Source organism: Apteryx rowi, unplaced genomic scaffold (genome assembly GCF_003343035.1).
Source record: "Apteryx rowi isolate R43461 unplaced genomic scaffold, aptRow1 scaffold_142, whole genome shotgun sequence".
Lineage (NCBI taxonomy): Eukaryota > Metazoa > Chordata > Aves > Apterygiformes > Apterygidae > Apteryx > Apteryx rowi.
This window is the reverse complement of record NW_020447664.1, coordinates 851,858-871,176: the sequence shown is the minus strand read 5'-3', so window position 1 is coordinate 871,176 and position 19,319 is coordinate 851,858. Positions and strand designations below refer to the sequence as shown.

At 44.3% G+C, this 19,319-nt stretch overlaps 1 protein-coding gene across 1 annotated transcript; it reads right to left on the bottom strand.

The window, feature by feature from the left end:
- Positions 1-1,140: 1,140 nt before the first annotated feature.
- Positions 1,141-18,415, bottom strand: BDH1 (3-hydroxybutyrate dehydrogenase 1). The gene is made up of 6 exons (XM_026058072.1): positions 18,280-18,415; positions 15,337-15,409; positions 13,762-13,872; positions 6,942-7,083; positions 4,039-4,191; positions 1,141-3,431 (listed from the first exon to the last, which is right to left on the bottom strand). The coding sequence occupies exons 1-6, from the start codon at positions 18,360-18,362 to the stop codon at positions 2,962-2,964; spliced, it is 1,032 nt and encodes a 343-aa protein (XP_025913857.1). The 5' UTR covers positions 18,363-18,415; the 3' UTR covers positions 1,141-2,961.
- Between the last annotated feature and the right edge of the window lie 904 nt (positions 18,416-19,319).

The following is a 19,319-nucleotide window of genomic DNA, read 5'->3' as shown; positions in this document are numbered from 1 at the left end:
CTGTGATCACAGACTAAAGCCCCGCGGTGGGCATGGCCACAAACTGACTCCCCCAGCCTCTCCTGTGCTTTCAGATGGGGCAGTCCCCACTGAGGCAGCTTTGAGAATGCAGAGGATCAGGTGCCCAGCAGAATTCTCCTTTTTTATGCTTCTGTTCTTTCTAGTTTTCAAATAAATTTGGTGGGCTGAAGATATTCTGGGAGCCCCTGTGGCACCATGCATGCAGGGGCTAGAGTGCACTGAGTTGCTAGGGCAGTCAAGCAACCAGAGGGGATTATCTTGCAGTACAACTCTCAAGACAAACCCCGAAATTGCAAGATTGCCCAGATTCTAGCAGAACTAACCAGCTTGCTGCCCTCCTGACCATAAATCAGCTACCACACACTCCCAGCCTCAGGGAAACTTGCATAAAGAATCTAGGAATGGCCATGATGTGCAGGAACATCCTGGCCATCGCCTCCCTCAGCCCATCGCATTTGGCCTTGCCATCCCCTCTGAACCGCGCTGCAGCGCAGAGGTATTGTCATCTCTCCTCCAGCCCAGGAGTGCCTGCCTGGGAGCAGTGGTGTGCACAGCCTGTAAAGGGCTTCAGATGCCTCCAGAAGGGAGGCTTTGTATGTGTAAGTGCAGTATCATTGTTTCGCTTTATCCTTCTAGCTGGAAATGGACATGGTACTGTTTAATGTCTGATGCATTTGCTCTCCAGGGTCTGAGCTAAATTTGGGTGGACAGAACTCAGCTGCATACTCAGTCTTTTCCATATCTAACTTCAATGACGTCTATATTAAAATCCGACAGTATATGTAGACACACTGGGAACTAGCATCCCAAGCAGAATTACATGTTTTGTTGTGTTGCTTAGCATCTAGGGACTAAATTTTTAGATCACAAGAACTTTTCTTATAACAGCTTTTCTTTTTCTGCTGTAAAATCTGCAGCAAACCTTGTTATCTAGATATTTTGCCTTGCAGATCAGTCCCTGTGCCTCCTAGGTCTCTTGTGGTCCATATTCTTACATTCTGTCTTAGAGAGGTCAGGTATTGGAAAATGAAGCAACTGTCCCTGTACCACAAGATGCAGCTACTTGCATACATGTCACTTCAGAACTCTAGAGAACAGCAAGAAGATCTGGAAGCCAGCAAAGTCTCTCCCAAGGTTTTATTTCAGGTTCCTTCAGTGACCTGCTGTGTGCCTGCCCTGCTGAATCACTGCCACTCCCCTTCCCTCTTCATAACTCAGTTTCTTTTCCTGTTCTGTGGGAATAATCCATAATAATCCTTTGTAATCCATGGGAGTCTGGTACAGATACAGACTTAAGAGTTGCGAATACGCAGAATCCAGGGGTTAGACATATTTGTCACAAAATGCAGGAGGATTCATCCAACATTTACATGAAAGCTTTGCACAATCAAACATGGATGTATAAGACTGCAAATCAGCCTCTGAACAAAGTGTTTATGTGTAATAACTGGCATGAACCTCATCAAATTTAGAAAAACAACAAAGAATATGAGTTTTTCACTTTAAATATTAAAAAAATAAAGAGGAAGCCTCTGAATTTTGTTAACATTCATGTACACATTTATTAAGCCAAAGGAGTTTGTTCACGTACTCTCAACTTGCCATAGTACGCTACTAGAGCACATGAAATCCCTTCTCTTCAACTTTGCTAACAATGGTTATTTTAATTACTTTTTTGTTTTTTTGCCTTTCAAGCTTAAAAAATTTAACTCTTTCAATATTCCCCCATGAAAGGCTCTTTTGTGTTTTTTTTTTCTTTTCTTTTCTTACAGTACAAAACAAATGTTTCTCAGACATGTAAACATAACCATCATGGAAATTAAACTGCTCTTGAGGTTAATTTTATTGTGTTGTGGACATTCTGTTAGATTTATATTACGTTACATGTATTTTGGCTCAATGACTCCTTCAATGAAAGTTTTTATCACCTGCACAGCAATAGTGTCTAGAGGCCCTGCTTAAGATTAAGGCCCTTCTGTGCAAGGTGCTGTACAAATACTTTGCTGTAACTCTGAGGTCCCTGATCAGAATGGCATTCACTGATGTGACTGTAACACTCTTTGCTTCCCTGTGGTCAGCTGTGATCCTCACAAATTATAGGAACTGGAGTGAAACCCTATTCCAAACTAATTCTGGAGTTGATGTTCAACTACTGTTGAAGAGAAGAGAAATGTTACTATGGGCCAATCCTGATGCCTGCAATTCTGTGAGTAAAACTTCTCACATTCATGGGAATGCTCATATGAATAAGAAACTCCTGTGAGAAAGGTCTGCAGGATTGAGTCCCTGGTTCATTGAACTGTTACAAGCAAGCATGCAAGAGAAGCAGACTAGTTCCTTTTCACTTAAGCTTCACTGGTATAAGTCTAAGAGAGGAAAGGACAGGGTCAGTTGCTCAGTTTCAGCACTTTGAATGTTTTGAGTTCTGATCCTCGAATTAAAGAAGCCTCTGCCCTACCTTGGGCTTCTGTGACCAGTCCTGGAAAAGTCTATTGGACACTCTTAGGCATCAGGAGGCAGTGATTCACTGCTACAAAACAGAGGGCCTCTGTTTTATGGTGTGAAGGCTGCATCCTAGGCAGGAATTTTAAAGACTGTGTACAACCATCAGCAAAAATTATTCTGAAAACACTTTGGAGCAATTGCAATTTAAATAATGATTTTAACTTGACAGTTGAGGTGGAAAAAAAAAAAGGATTACATGAAATAAATAGCAAAGAAACAATGTCCCTGCACAAACATAATATATTCCTGCCTACAAAGCATCCTCTGCAAATTACTGCCCTTTAGGTTATGTCAGATGTTTAAATGAACCCTTTAGAGCTAAAATACAGTACTCTGAAATGAGGTTAGAAAAATTAAAAAATGGCTAATAGGAACTGTGTACAATGCTCTCCTTAAAACAAATTTCCCACCTGGATAGCCTAGGAGTGTGAGGCCTCAATAGACATAGAGCCGATCCGAAATGGCAGCAGGCATGTGTGTCATGATCTGCATGCGCAGCCACCAGTAGTAATCCATGGGGTGGTAACGGGTGTACGGGGTTGTGGAGGTGAGGGCGTGGGCAACACTTTCGATGACAGGTGAGGTGTCTGTCGAGCCACTGTTGCAGTACGTCTCCATCTTGCTGACCTGCTCATCAAAGTACTTCCTGCCATAGTCCTTGCGCACTATCTCAGGGAGCTCGTCCCACATCTTGTCAGCTATGGCTTTGATTCTCTCGGGGCTGTACAGGTTCGTGGCAGCTATGAAGTTGCCAGGCTCCACGATGCTGACCATCACCCCCTGGGGCTGCATCTCGTACCGCAGGCAGTCAGAGAAGGCTTCCACACCAAACTTAGTGATGCAGTACGGTGACCGGGCAGGACTGCCCATCCGACCCATCATGCTACTGATGTTCACTACACGACCTAGGCAGAGGTCAGGTAAACCACAGCCATGATACCTGATCAGGGCAGACGCCTGATGCATACCACCCAACAGATTCTTGAACGTGTACCCACCCGCCCGCTGCACATCCATAACAGCCGCCTGGCAGATAGACCTGCTGAGGGCTCTAACTGAGCTTTGCTGTCCTGTGCAACAGCCTTCAGGCAGGAGAAAAGTCCATTGCAGGGCACACCCTGGCTCATTATATCTGAAAGCACAGGTACATGGTGACACACAAAGCTCAGTGCTACAGGGAATACTGAACAATACAAAGAGGCTGGATAAAACCTGCATGGTGAGAAATAGGATTGCTCAGCAGCAATCAGGACTGAACCCAGACAAGAGGGAGCAGCATCAAAGAAAACCTCTGCCACCAAGACTGAGCTTGTTCATTTGCAAGGCTGAGGCACAATATGATCCAGCAGCCCAATGGTGGCCATAGTGTCCGCCTCTCAGCAGGGTGCATGCTGCTCCTGCACCACAGATGAGCAGAGCAGTGTAAGTCCACTGCATCCTCTTCTGCATGACAGCTGGATAATGGCTGGGGGCACAGAGCTGGGGCCTCTTTCCTCTCCAGAAGCCACTCACCTTTCGATCTCCGGATGAGTGGAAGGAAAGCCTTGGTAGTTCGCACTGTCCCCCATAGGTTCACTTCAGCTACTTCCATGTAGGTGTCCATGCTGGTGAACTCCACCTCCCCAAACGTGGAGATCCCAGCATTGTTAACCAGCCCCCAGAGCCCTGAAAGATAAAAATCAAACAAAAGGCTTTACCTCTGTGAGACTGATGAAAACAAGGCCTTGGAAAAGGCCTTGCTAATGGAGTATTGAGCCACATAACAGAGTTTTTCATTAAGACCTGTAATGATGAAAGCCAGACAGGAGAGAATCCAGAGCAGACCTCAATCTCCTGATTGAGCAAATGCAACCACAATTGGTTTTTTTCTGTATTGTCCAACACTGCAGTCACAAAGTACTGTGAATAAGGCTGCCAATGAGTTCTGAGCCAACAGAGAATTTCAACCATGTCTAAGCTGTTCTCCTTGTCATTTTCTTTTTATCCCTAGTTATTTTTTTAAAAGAAGCAAAATACAGTTTCTGAATGCAAATAATAAGAACAGAAAAGACCTTGTAAGAAATAAAAGATCAATTCTTTTGAAGTAAAATCCTTTGTCATCATAAAAACTAGAATGACTGCAATGCTGAGAAGGGTGATGTGGGAGGGTGGTGGACATGGGGGGGCATGCATGCCATTGCCTCTCCCTTTTATTCTGCTGGAACCAAGATGACAACAACTGCAGCTACCAAGTCATTTGGCAATAAAAAGAAGGATTAGAAAGTAACTTGGAATAATTCAAACTCATTTCATTTAATTTCCTAATTGCACAGGAAACCGGCTAAGAAAGGCCTGTGATGGCTTCTCTGCTGTTTAGGAAAACTTACTGTAATCTGTTGAATGACTGTGTCCAGGCCTGTGTTTGAAGAAGCAGCCCAGAGAAGGCAAACTCATCTTGACCTATGCTTGAGAATACAGGACTAGAAGACTATTTATTTATAAGATCCATGTATAAAAGTTAAATATATAAAAAGTAAAAGAAATCATGCAAAATCCAAAATAAATCATTACTAGCTGTTCTGCTTTTGACTACGGTAGCCCAATCCTCAGGTGCTGAAGTAATGATATTCTTGAGGAAAAAAACTGTTGTTCACCAAAGGGTGGAAAGGTTTCAGGAATGCATCAGCAACTGGGATTTTCACAGTACTACGACAGAAATTGTTGTCCTTACCTCACCACAATGAGGTTGGCAGGCTAAGAAAGTCAGTTACAGCTGCCCCTTGAACTCTGAGACTTGTAACATCTGGTAATATCTGAAATAGCATTAACTGTACTCAGCTGTCTTCATGATAAAGCCTATGGTGGGCCACTCCATCTCCTTTGCCTTTTGAAAGTTTGGGGACACATTTCAGTTGCTAATCCCCAATCTTTGAACACTGGCCTCTCATGCCTACATCCGCCCTTTTGGGTTTGTAGTTTTGCATTCTTGCTGCTACTGCTCAGCAAATGTATTAAAGAGCCTCTTCTGCTACTTCAAATGGAGCCGTTAATGCCAGAGTCCCATGACAAGCTCTAAGATACCAATTAACAAAGAGTCAGATACTTGGTCTGTGTCTTCGACTAGCTTTATGAACATCCCTTGAATTGCCAGAACCTCCAATGATGAAGGCCCCCACAGGGGTTCTGCATGCACAGAAAATGTGGAGACAGGTCCAACAACTTGCTCTTCTTCATATAAGTACGGAAAAAAAGGCACAGGCTGAACTCTGCACTTGTAGGAGTGGAAACATCAAAGTCTGCATGGTGACCTTCCCAGCAGTGCCAGAAAGAAGTTTCACACTAAAAAACTCTAGTCACCTCTAGTAGAGCCTGCTCTACAATCTCAGATCAAAATGAAGTATCATGCAGAGAACAAACTCAAATTCCCCAGGTGAACACAGCAAAGCTAATGGCACTTGGACTGACAGCTCCTGGTCATGAAATATTTGAACTTGCCAAGTGCTCAGTGCCCTGCTCCTGATCCAGTGCTGAGCTCCAGGTGTGCGAACCAAACCCTCCAGCAGCTCCTTTTCCAACTCAGCAGTGTAACACAGGTCATCCTGGTCTCTGCCAGCAGTGGTAGCAGCGACTCTGCAGGTAGTGGTGATGTTAGTGATGCAGACATTTTTCCATCCTAATCTGGACTATGAAAGACTGCTCGTTTTACACAGTTAGGGATAGCCTGATGCTCAGCCCGCCCTCCCTGGCTCTGCCAGCTGCCTGTGCTGCAGCGCCAGGCAGAGCTGGGCTCTGCGACAGCACCATCTGGCGCACAGCCCAGGCGAGACAACCACCTGGGCAGGCCCTGGCCTGAGCAGCAGCAGGAATCACAAGGAGGAAGCTTTGCCTGCTCACAATTTGCCATAACTCTCCAGAGCCATGTCCCTGGCTAGTACAGACCAATGTGCTGCAATTCCTGAAAAAGGGCTAACATATGTGTGCTGAGAACCCAAAAGCACTGAAGCACTGACAAAACTTGAACAGGTGTCAACACCACAGAATTCATTTCCATCCAGCAGAGATGACCCAGGTTTTCTGAAGTGAAGGGAGTCATAACAAACTTCTAGTCATATAAGAGAGCATCAATCTCAGGGCTCTGAAACAGCAACCTGATTTCTGCTATGTCCCTATAGGAGCTAGCAGAGAAGATAACAGAGCTTTTTTGTAGGTGCTCTCTTAAGTAGCAAGAGGGAAGCTGCTTTCTGATACAGCACATGTAAACATGAAACACAGCATGTAAACAGGCCATTTGCTCTGCACTGCTGCTCCTCAAAGCTTTGTGCCCTTCATTCACTTGGCAAACTTTTGAAATATCTCTGAAAATGCTTTAAGGCACAGCTGAGGGAGCTCTTGCCACCGACTTTCATGTGACATTAGAGTCTACTGAATGCACCTACCTTTCTCGGGATCCTCCAGGCTGCTATTTACTTGCTCCACTGCTCGGTCCACTTCTTTGCTGTCACAGACATTGAGCTGGACAGTTCTCATTCGATCACTGTTCATGTTGTCCAGATCCTTGGAGCCACCATCTCCCTTGTCCTAGATGACAGAAGAGGGCTGGTTTGAATCTGCACAAGAGACCTTGTGTAAAAGAGGAAAAATGCATAGCAACCACCAAATCAAGCAAAGTAGAGTGCACAGGGCAGTTGCAGAATAGCCAGGGCAGGCCTGCAGCTCGAAGAGGAAGGGGAACAGATAGAATCACAGAATCACAGAATGGCTGAGGTTGGAAGGGACCTCTGGAGATCATCTAAGTCCAACCCCCCTGCTCAAGCAGGGTCACCTAGAGCATGTTGTACAGGATCGCATCCAGGCAGGTTTTGAATATCTCCAGAGAAGGAGACTCCACAACCTCTCTGGGCAACCTGTTCCAGTGCTCTGTCACCCTCACAATGAAGAATTTTTTTCTCATATTCAGATGGAACTTCCTGTGTTTCAGTTTGTGCCCGTTGCCTTGCGTCCTGTCACTGGGCACCACTGAAGAGAGTCTGGCTCCATCCTCTTGACACCCTCCCTTCAGATACTTGTACACATTGATAAGATACCCGCTTAGTCTTCTCTTCTCCAAGCTGAATAGGCCCAGCTCTCTCAGTCCTTCTTCATAGTGGAGATGCTCCCAGTCCCCTAATCATCTTTGTAGCCCTTCGCTGGACTTGCTCCAGTAGTGCCACATCCCTCTTGTACTGGGGAGCCCAGAACTGGACACAGTACTCCAGATGTGGCCTCACCAGGGCTGAGTAGAGGGGGTGGATCACCTCCCTCCACCTGCTGACAACATTCTTCCTAATGCACCCCAGGATACCATTGGCCTTCTTGGCCACAAGGGCACATGGCTGGCTCATGGACTTGTTGTCCACCAGGACTCGCAGGTCCTTCTCCGCCGAGCTGCTTTCCAGCAGGTCAGCCCCCAGCCTGTACTGGTGCATGGGGTTATTCCTCCCCAGGTGCAGGACCCTGCACTTGCCTTTGTTGAACTTCATGAGGTTCCTCTCCGCCCACCTCTCCAGCCTGTCCAGGTCTCTCTGAATGGCAGCACAGCCCTCTGGTGTATCGGCCACTCCTCCCAGTTTTGTATCATCAGCAAACTCTGTTCCTTCATCCAGGTCACTGATGAATAAGTTGAACAGGGCTGGACCCAGCACTGACCCCTGGGGGTCACCACTAGCTACAGGCCTCCAACTAGACCCTGCACTGCTGATCACAATCCTCTGAGTTCTGCCATTCAGTCAGTTCTCAATCCACCTCACTGTCCACTCATCTAACCCACACTTCCTGAGCTTACCCATGAGGCTGTTATGGGAGACAGTGTCAAAAGCCTTGCTGAAGCCAAGGTAGACAACATCCACTGCTCTCTCCTCACCTACCCAGCCGGTCATTCCATCAGAGAAGGCTATCAGATTGGTTAGGCATGATTTCCCCTTGGTGAAGCCATGCTGACTACTCCTGATCACCTTCTTTCCCTCCATGTGCTTAGAGAAGATAGGGCTGCTCCTGCAGAAGAACATCATTCCTCTGCATCTCCATATGACCACCAGCTCTGTCACTGAGCCAGCTGGTACAGCTTTGACCAGCAAAAATGCAACTAGAGCAGAACCTGCCCCAGCAAGGTAACTCCTGCCCAGTACAAGTTTCTGAGATCAAGCTATGCCCTACTACCACAGCAGAAGGAATGTGGTGCCATTCTCACTTTTGCCTTGCATATGGGGCACAACAAATAGTGTGATAGGGGGGATGGTATATAATAGCTGGTGAGTAGTTGCACGCACACCCTGCATGTACTTCTCAGTCACGTTGCCAGTGCTGGCAGTGACAGTTCCATTAAGAGGGACTGCCTGCCCACTGCTCTCTTCCTGCTGCTGATCTGTGCCTGCAGCTCCCACTGCCTGAAAGTGAATCTATGGCTGCCAACTGACTCCTACGGAGTCCAATTGTCAGGTACCTGGCCAGCTTGCCTGTTAGTAATTTCTCCAGGAAAACTGGTCTTTTCCAGTGTCTTCTTCTTCCTCCCCTCCTCCTCCATGAGCTCTTTCACCTTCCCAGTTCTTATCTCCACTCCTTTATTTTCAGCAGAGAGCAACAGAATCCTCCAGTATATACAGGTATATATATACAAATACATAATACATAAACATACATATTTATATGTATATACACACACACACATACACACACATGAGCTACCTTTCACATGGGCCTGGTGCTGCTAGTAACAAGGCTGTCATGCTCAGAGCCAGCCACTCAAGTGGACCTGCAGCTTAACCCAGCTACAGCACTACCAGGACACAGACACAGAAGATTAGTGAGTTTGGGAATATCCTTGGATTGCTTTCATGGTTATGAGCTACTGGACTCTTCTGGCCTTTGCAGGGCTTCTTTGTAGGGACTGGTGAATGCCTGGCTCTGAAAATAACCACTTCTTTGAAACATCCCTGTCTTTATTGCAAAAAACTCCCTCTGTCCCCTCAACATAATGCCTCACAAGGAGAAGCCTTTTACTCCCCATTAATAGGCTAGCCATGGCGCATGTCCCACAGGATCATCTGATGGCTGCTGGGCTCTCCTTCCTCCAGCCCTCATCCCTCCTGGGTAGCTCTACCTACTTAGTTAGCCTTAGTACATAAGCATTGGAGTGTTCTTCATGCCTGAGCTTTTACAAGGCAGGTGTGACAGAAGGTATGTAAAGCTTTGTTCCACTGACCTGGAAAGGGTCAGCTCTTCATGGTGGGCCTGTTTCCAGACTGCTGAATGGCATTGATTAGTTCTATCTCAAGTAGCAAAGACTCCCATTACTCCCTTTGTGAGACTGTCAGCAGTCAGTTGTCAATGAGATGGTGCCTGTCTCTGCAGTCTGAACCTGGAATGCCATTGCCCCAGCAAAGTGAGAGTCCACTTTAGATACACCACTCTGTCCATTCAAGGGTGGCTATATATCCCACTGTCTCTGTGCCACCTCTGTATCTTCTCCTAGCTCCTCTTGTTCCTGGGCTTATCCACTTGGCTCACAGACGGTACCCTGAAGTTCACTAACTTAAGTACTTGATGTGTCCTCTATGCTCTTCTCCATCCTTTCTTATTCTGCTGCAGACTGTTAATACCAGTTAGTATTTGTCCTTAACAGAAGGCATCTACCACACTCTCCTCACACAGAAGCATACTGCATACAAAATGGAGCAGTTAAAAGTTCCATGCGTAGCTTAGTGGTGTTTGGTTTTATGGTGACTGAAAGCAGTGTTTCGTGCTAAGTTTGTTGCTCACTCAAATCCACTTTGATGCTGAAGCCAGTGCATATGGCAAAGGATTAAAGAGCGTACAAATGGCATATATGGGAATGCCAAGAGAGAATCAGCAAATGCAAACGTGCAAGTGCCTTGGAATCAGCAGATTCTGTGGCTTAAGGGAAGATAGAGGACAGCAAGGCCAAGGTGCTTCTTCCCCAATCCCAAGTCTGCAAGGTGCTGTGAAATAACCTTGCAGAGAAGAAAACCAGAAGCTACTGTGGGAAGGCAGAGTGGAACAGGCACATGGCTTGACATGTTAGAAATTTTGGCAAAAGGTGTGTAGCAGTGGGCTTGATTCTGAAGTATCCAATTCTCCTTGCATGACCAGGTCTCTGGACCACAGCAACACAGCAACCTCAGAGGCCTCTTAAGCACTATTGGGAACTTCACAGCCTCCTCTTCCTCCCTCACACAGCTGGCTAAGCAAGCCAACATCCCTCCTACCCTCCCAGCCACATGCTGCCAGGTGCTTGGACAGGGATCCCCTGCGGCTGCAAAGTCTGACCCAAGGGTTGGACTTTAGGCATTGACCTGGACCCACAGGATCATTTCCCTTCCCTTTTTGGAAAGGGCAGAAGGGTGACATTTAAGTAAGGTACTCTGTCATCATGCCATGCTCTCCTGGTACAGGACAGAGCCCACCCCACAAACCTTGCACCCTTCAGCAGCAGTGCAAGGATCTTCTCATGCTACATGGAGAGACCAGGGCATCTCCACTGACCCCAAAGCAAGAAGACCCAGGTCTTGCATATTTAAAATACATATTGCTGCCTCATCTTCCTCTTTCCTTGGTCACCCTCTGGAGCCCAGCTTGGGTCTTTGTCTCTGTGTCCCTGAAGTGTTAACCTGTGGCTCTAAGCATGCTTGCTGAGCCCTGTAGTAACTTGCCTGCATCCTGGCTTGCTCAGATGACCTCTGTCTTCTCATCCCCCTGCAAGCCCCAACAGGCCTGAGCACACAAAGCAAAGCAAACAGGAATTCCATGACAATCCTGACAGCCATGACAAACATCACATATGTCCACTGGCAACAGATACTGATGGAAAAATACCTTCTTCATTTTGTGTCAGCTGGCTCCTACGGCTATTAACCGAAGAGGAAAAATAAGACAGCTGCAGTGTGATAGTTCATTGGATCCAGTCTGTCACTGTCTTCAGCAATGAAGCATCAACACAACTCTTGTGTGAATATATTTGTCAGTGAAAATGTTAGGAAGAATCAGTATCTGAAATATACACATCTGAAGGCAAAAGGAGCCAGAAGCACAGATGCATCTTTGGACTCTACTCAGTCATGACTCTAAATGTATCTCTCTGTTTGCTCAGGTTTCCTTCAGAGGTGCTCAGAATCTGGCCATGCTAGGAAACTTTTCCTAAGGAAGAGACAGCACTGCTGGTGCACACTTTGTATCTGCAAGTAGGAGAGGATGTTCCTGAAGAGAGTGCATACCCTGAGGACAAAATGGCTCTCCAAGCCAGCCTCTGACATGTAGCTGTACTCTGAAAAAGCCACATGAAATAGTTGTTTCCTCTCAGTCAGGACTAGATCAAATATACTCAGTTTACAAGCAAAAGATGATGCTTCTTATTTCCAGCTGCACTTCTGTCTAGAATCTAAAGACACACTGTTTTTTTTTTTTTTCTGTCCTTAAGGTGAGCACTAGCAATAACAACATTTTGATGAGATTCTGCTTATGGTTTTGCTAATGAAGCCTGTGACACAAATAGAAATCAGCTCATTCTCCTGGAGTTGTTTTGATTCTATAGAGCTAAGAGTTTGGTTTTCTCCATAAAGTACATGACTTGAAGACACATAGGAGACACATGATTAAGGAGCTTTGTCATTTTTATAGTGTTTTTCTGATGGCAACTGCTGTTAGCAATCTTGCCATGGTTGCACAAATTTTGGAACATGGGATGTGAGTCTAGTTAAAAATGCAACATTTAATTACACAGTGATACAGGAAAGGATTCTGCTGATTTTGATGAAGAAATAAATGCTCATCAAAGCCTAAAAGAGTTTTGGCATGCTGCTTTGTGTCAACTTATGCTGAAATTGTCAGAGGCCAAGATTTTTGGTGACATGCATTCAGTAGCATGTGTACTGAAATCACTATAATGGAGGGAGGTTTCAGAGACAATTAATCAGACACTTACTGAAAATCAGGTCTTTCTGATATCTCAGATAGAGGAAGTGAAACTCAGAAGCAACTTTGTTGCTCTGAAATTTTTGGCTACTGTCAACATCTGAGCAGACTATTATTCTAAGCAGTGTTTTTTTTTTAAGTCTGCAACTTACTGTATTCTGTAACGTTGATCTTTAATTACAAAAGCTGAGCAGAGCTATTTGCAAAGAAGTGTTCTTCTCCGCGCCCCCCCCCGCCCTTGAAATCTTTTGAAAAGCAGCAATTTACATAGACAAAAGTTTCTTGTTCTGCTGTAAAGCCTGTAGAGGGAGCCCAGGTTAACAAATAAATCCTTGATCCAAAGTTGAGAGACCACAAGGGGCAGAGCTATCGAAACAAACTTCTCATTTGAAAAAATGCAGCAGAAAGAAAACTAATAAATTAAGCAATACTTCCTAATAATGGAAAGATTAATGGCAGAAAGAGTATTAATAACGTTAAAAAAATACCTGGCAATGTCTCTTCAAAGACTATAACAAGGGTACCTTTACAGTGATCAGTGAGCTAAAAGATTAGGATCAAAATAGCTGACCCACCCCAGGATATCCTGAGGATTAAGTTTGTTTCTCTTGGGAAATGGCCATGCAGCTGAAAAAGTGAGACTGCTTCATATGGACAGAGAGGCTAAAGCTCTCTTTTATTCTCCATTACCAGGCAGCTCTGACTGCCATACAAAGCTCCCCTGGAGAATGTATCAAGACTGTGTCACTAAGCTATTTGTGGCCTGATTCTGCTCTCATTTGCACTAGTGGAACTCTGTTGCCTTCACAGCAATTTCAAGAGACTCTGAGTGCACACTGGGGCATGGCTGCACTCAGGGATATAGAGAGATACAGTCATACCATATGTCATAAAATCATTGGTGGCTTGGTGGTTGTTACAATTAATCAAATTATGCTCTGCATAAATACGTATTATTTCAGAGCAGGTCCAAAGGTCCAGATTCAACTTGACCCTATGGTTTGCTTATGGATAAGCCTATAAACTTAGATTTGGGTTTCTAGCCCATTGGCTTTGGCCAGACCATGACGTTGAGATTCACATGAGAACCTCCCCAAACACTATGCAGATCTGGTTCTGCTCCAGGCCAGTTTATGCTCCATGAAAATCAAACACTTGTATTTTTCCCCTTGGGCTACCAACCACCCTCCCTCTCGTCGGTGAAAAGCTGTGCAGAGTAGAGTTGAAAGACTGGATTTGTTACGTGTCTATGCACGTGCCACAGGTGAAGAATAAAGTTTTTGCTTTCCTTACCTTTTGCAGGCAGCCAGCATAAATAATGAAGCCTTTGGTGTGCAGGTGCTTGGCCAAGGCAAATCCGAACCCTGAATCACAACCTGTTATAAGCACAGCTCTGCTGCCAATCTGCAAAACAAAACAAAACAAACAAAAAAAACCCACTGGAATTGAGTGCTTGGAATGAATGATTTGCAGCACACAGAACAAAATTATGTCCTTGGCCAGGAGCAGTCCGTTCCAGGGACGTTCTCTACACTCATTGCCAGCTACTGCCACCCAGTGCCTCCTGAAGACAAGAAACCTTTCTTTTTGGAAGCGCTCCAGTGAGGCAGGATTACTCACCTCCCAACACAAAGCTCAGCACCTCTGGCAACAGGCTCCCACAGCCAAGAGGCCAAGCAAACCACTAATCCCTGGCAGCTCATATGCATCTCAAAATCCGAAAATACAGCAGACAGTTCCCAAGAAACGTTTCCTCTTCAGTAGGAACTGTTCCAATATGTACAGGAGTAATTAGAGCACCAGGAATACATCAGTCTACTCTCCTGTGCCATACAGCCTGTAGGTGGTGAGGAAGATCAGCTTGGCTGAACAAGGAATAAGGGTTAATCTAACTGACTGCTCACCCATCTTTGTCCCTCCAGCACACAAACCCTCTAGTGCTGGGTTTTAAAAGCTACGCAAAGTCAAGTGGGTTTAATATTTGGCATTAAGACCAGTTGGTCATTAGTATTTTTGCCTTCTTATTTTTCCAACCTGTAATTTAAACAGGAGAAGCTCACCTCATTCCTTCTCCAAACCCCTGACTTGCTATCCTACCGCAATCCAAAGAGAAGTAGCATTTAACTGACATGTTAAAAAGTCAATGGTGTGTCAAACATTCTAGCAGCAACAGCTGTATAAGAAGCAAGATGCTGCTGTGGGTGGGATTAGGTAATAACTATTTGCAATTCACTCCAACTTGTCACTGTTTAAAACTAGAAATTTGGCTTTCCCCAGGATACAGTGGGACTCAGAGTGTCACAAGTGCCACACCTGAATCCTCTGAGACTTTGTCCCAGGCTTACGGGGGGAGATGTATATGCTCTAGCATTTCTTCGGTACTGAGTCATGTGTCACAAGACAGGCAAATAGCAAAAAATCCCCCCTCCTTTTGCCTGGCACTGTTCCTGGCAGACTAGTGACATCAAGGAAAGGGCTATGAAGGAAGAGGGCCACCTTCCATACTCAGAGGTGAGGATACGCCAATTTATTTACATCTCTACACCACCATTCTCAGGAAGGAATGCTTTATTAAGAACTTGTCATGCAAATTCCCTCCACTCTAAGGTGACAGATTTCATCTGCTGAGTGAGTTCCAAATTTAGAACCCCCTCTGCCATTAGTCTGATTGTTTATTTCCATCCTTAGCAGCATGTACCATGCTACGTCAATGGAAGCTCTGTACTAGGAAAGAATGTGGAGTATGTTGAAAAGGTCCAGCTCAGAATCCTTCCGGCAGATCAGAAAAGTATTTTGGTCACCAGGCTTCAGGGAATTAAAAAATCCAGCTCAGCAGAACTGGTTCCAAGGAATCACAATCACACTCACCTGATCAACTTCATTTGCATAAGAGCGGCTGCCACATGGGGACAAGAGAGGGAAGCAAAATCTTTGCACAGGCCTGTGAGAAAATATAGAACAATCAGGCATGGAATATCTTGTCTGCAGTCTTGTGCTACAGCATATGCATAAGAAGGGTGTTGCTGATGCACAGTGTAGGCTGTCATTTGAGAAGACAGGATCTGGTGTGGAGTTCTCCTTAGTTTGAGCCTGTGTGTTTCCTACCTTATAAAACATTTCTCTCTCAAAAGACTTCAGTGCTATTTCCAGCTGTAGAAGCTGTCTGGATACTACTGAGAACTCTAAAATAGCTCCTGGTCTGAAGGCACTGGGATGTCTCCACCTGTGAAATGGGCTGTGTACAATGTTTTCATTTCCCAACAGCAACAACACTTTCATTTAGAGTGACACAAAGCTGGCTTAGTGGAAATTATTCATTTTTCTGATGAAAGCATACTGCTGTGGCATTGTTTCTGATACCCAGTCTCAGGTTTACTTTGCTTGGATCCATCTCATTGCCTTTATGTGCAGCTACACTCTTGTGTCACCTTGGATAACATTTCTTCCTCTGCAGAGTCTGTACCCAGCAGCTACTCAGATCTTACATCCCCTCTTTGTAACTGTTTAAACTAAGAGTCACCATAGCTTTGAGTAATTCCTGCCATACGGATCTGAAACTCCTCTGTACAGTACATCTGACTCGCAGGAAAATATACTGTGTTTGCAAATGCAGACCAGAGCAAAGCAACAGCGCTTTCCAGAAAATGAGCACCTATTCAGAAAAGCTGTGCTACCAGCATCGCACTCTCTCAGGTCTTGCCAGCACTCATCAAAACTGGGCCAAGACAACACATTGGAATGACTCTACCATCTGTCCTTGCCAGCCACCTGTCTGGACCGTATCAGCTTGTGTTTTCCTTTGAGCACTGCCATCACTCCCCTACAGCCTTATGACTTTCCACTAGACTTGCTGTATTTCTGCTGCCCTCTGGTCTGTCTGACAACAGAACTTAAGTTCCAGACTGCTCTTCCGCCTTCTGAGTGAACCTTCTTAATCACTCACAATTATCTCCTGTTCAGACATCAGAGGTGCTCCCAGGGTGACCTGAGCCACATTGAACAGCAATCTGAAGGCAATCTGGCCTCTGAGCTGCATCTTGGGACAACAAGGCTGAAAGGGTCAGATAGGGCAGAAGCTTTGAACCAGATGGGAAAAATACAAATGCCCTCCTTGTTGAAAGGAGATGATTTACGTTCAGTCAATGCAGTCCACTCACCCTGTATCCTGCATCAGTCCATCTCTTCTTCTACCTAATTTTGAGTGTCACAAGCCCTATCTACTCTTGAAATAGCAACGGCCAAGGTAATCGCTGCAGAGGTCAGTCCCCTGGCTGTGTATAACATTACTGACCTGCTATCCTGGCTTCGAACTTTCATCTCAACGCTAAGTTCCTTTGTGTGTCTCAAAGTGTCTAGAAATGTTCATAACATGCATTTTAGTTGCACAAAGTTAATTTTTATTTTTCAGTGTCCTCTCTGGTCCTGTTATTTCACTATAGCAGACTGATTTGTTGCTCTCTAATCACAGTAACCTGTAGAGAATAACTACTTGACATTCTGTCTACCTTGACCTGAAGATAAGGGAACAAAATATATGCTGGCTACTGATCAGCAGAAATGTCATCAGAGGAAACTCCTAAGAGATGTATGTGATGTTAGCCCCCACACAGTACATTAACATAGCATGAACCATTTTTTGGTCATTCTACATGACTGAATTCTAGATACCACCATTGAGACCTTTAAAATGCACAGATAGTCATTGGAATTGAATCTGTCCTTGTAACCAAGCATTTTCTTTTGATTCAGTTATACCAGTAAAGGCAATTCTCAGCTTGAGCAATCAAGTATACAAATGTTACCTCACTGCATTAAGATATTGGTACAGTGACAGCACTGCCTTTCAGATGAACAGTTGGATTTCCATTTCAGATTTAACAGTTTGAGTGTATGTCAAAAAATGTAAAACATTGTATCAAGACCTGAGTGCCAGAAGCAGAAATGCATAGTAAGCAAAGAAAAGAATATGCTGAAAATTCTTTTCTCAAGTTTATAAAATATTCATTTGTATTTTTAAGGACACAGAAGTTTCCCTCTGGTACAGCTTTGGTCTCTTGTGTAGCAGATAAAAGGGTCAACCTGTTTTCATGAGAAATCTCTAATAGCTTAGCCTTTTCTATCTTTGATCTTTACAACTCCCTGTTACAGGAGTCATCCTTGAGAGTGATGGTGCTGGACACCACCATCAACAGAAATGGAACCACACTGATGGTGGCAGTTCTTGCTCAGCAGGCCACGAGCCATTTTTAAATGGCTTCTGTATAATTAGTGGTGCACGCAGTACTGTTTGGGAACCCTGCTTTGAAACAAAGACAGTGAAAGCACTCAGCTTACTCTGAATTCAGACTAGCAGGGTTCCCTTCAAATACAAGTAGAAAGGGTATTTTTTTCAGAGCTAGGAAATAGAATCAGGTGGGTAATTTTCTGTTCAAGTTCAGAAAAAAAATCAGCTTCATTACTCAATCCACCTCCCTTTCTCACAAAAACCCTCCCTCTCAACTTTCTCTCTTCATTTTACATGGTTCATTATCTCTTTAACGGAGTCATAGAAATACATGACTGTTCCTTGCAGTGCAGCAAGGCCTACCTGCTGATATTGAGGAATAAATCCTTGCTAGACATTGAATTAACACTCTGCTTAACCCTTTGACTGCAGATGACTGCACAGGTGTTAAAAAACATGTTGCCAAACCCTACTCGCATATAGAATCCACCTCCTATAAATAAACAGTCCCACAGAAATCAAACGAGACCTCAATATGTGCTTTACTCAAGATCTCCGTCTTTCTTCTTCTCCATCAAGTTTCTTACCTGAAGCCATTCCCTAGGTCCTTGACATTCAGGGCTTTCACAGAGAGGTTCAGGAGAGGCCGGGACAGTCTGGTTGCCAACATTCTTTCAATTAACTCACTCTACCAACAGCAAGACTGCTCTTCCTTAGCTCTGCAATACAAGATAGCACCTCTCTTTTACTTGCTCAGTTATTTTGTAAGTCATGCTGACTCCTTGTAATTTAACAAGCAAATAAAGTCCAAAGGAACTCATCTTCTCTCCTTGTAGTCCCTCACAGGGAGATAAACAGCTCAACCTTCAACCACCTCAAACTGCTTTTAAATACAGAAGATTACAAGTAAACTGACAAGCAGGGAGTCATTTAAAGAAAATCCTCATTTCCCTTTGTTTACTGTACCTTAAACAGTATTCTCTAAAACAGCTAAAAATTAGGTTACTTACGTATGGAATATACTCCTTTAAGTAATTTACATGAAATATTTTGCAAATAAAATGTAAATTCAAGCCAAGGGTGACATTATGTTACATGTTTTCAAAGCAATCCTTCAGCTTTACTGCTAGTACAGCCATGTGGTTAAAAATATATGCAGCTCTTTGAAATTAAGCAGTTGGCAATATTGGACTATGCACAGAGTATCACTGTTAGAATTATTATGGGAAAAAAATGGCTCAAAACCAGGAGTTAAGAACAGAGAGTCAGTTTCAGTAGTATTCATTTTGAATAAAACAGATCCAGCACAAAAAAGAACTTGAAGTACAGTCTCTTTCATTAAAGCAGAAAAAAGGTATCTGATTGTTAAGGTTTATTTATATCTCTATTGAATTCTGTGTTGCACTTTGGGGGCCTGCCTGGAAACAGGCCTAGACTAAAAAATGCAAAATTGTCATGAAAGGAGCTGTTGTCAGCTCAGAAGAGAAAGGTCTAGAAAACTTGAAAAACGCATATCTATGTTAGTCCCATTTAATCAACTCAGAAGACTGGCTGGTTCCAGTAATTATCTGAAATTTAGTGTTGCTGGTCAAATTGAATAACTCATCTCAGGTGCTTTTTTTTTTTT

What these genes read in the sequence shown, in the direction of transcription:
- BDH1 (XM_026058072.1), bottom strand. Translation starts at nt 18,362, where the DNA reads ATGTTGGCAACCAGACTGTCCCGGCCTCTCCTGAACCTCTCTGTGAAA. An exon ending in CCTGGAGGATCCCGAGAAAG is followed by an intron (nt 4,192 to 6,941) that starts GTAGGTGCATTC and finishes TTTATCTTTCAG; the next exon opens with GGCTCTGGGGGCTGGTTAAC. An exon ending in ACTCATCCGGAGATCGAAAG is followed by an intron (nt 3,432 to 4,038) that starts GTGAGTGGCTTC and finishes ACCTCTGCCTAG; the next exon opens with GTCGTGTAGTGAACATCAGT.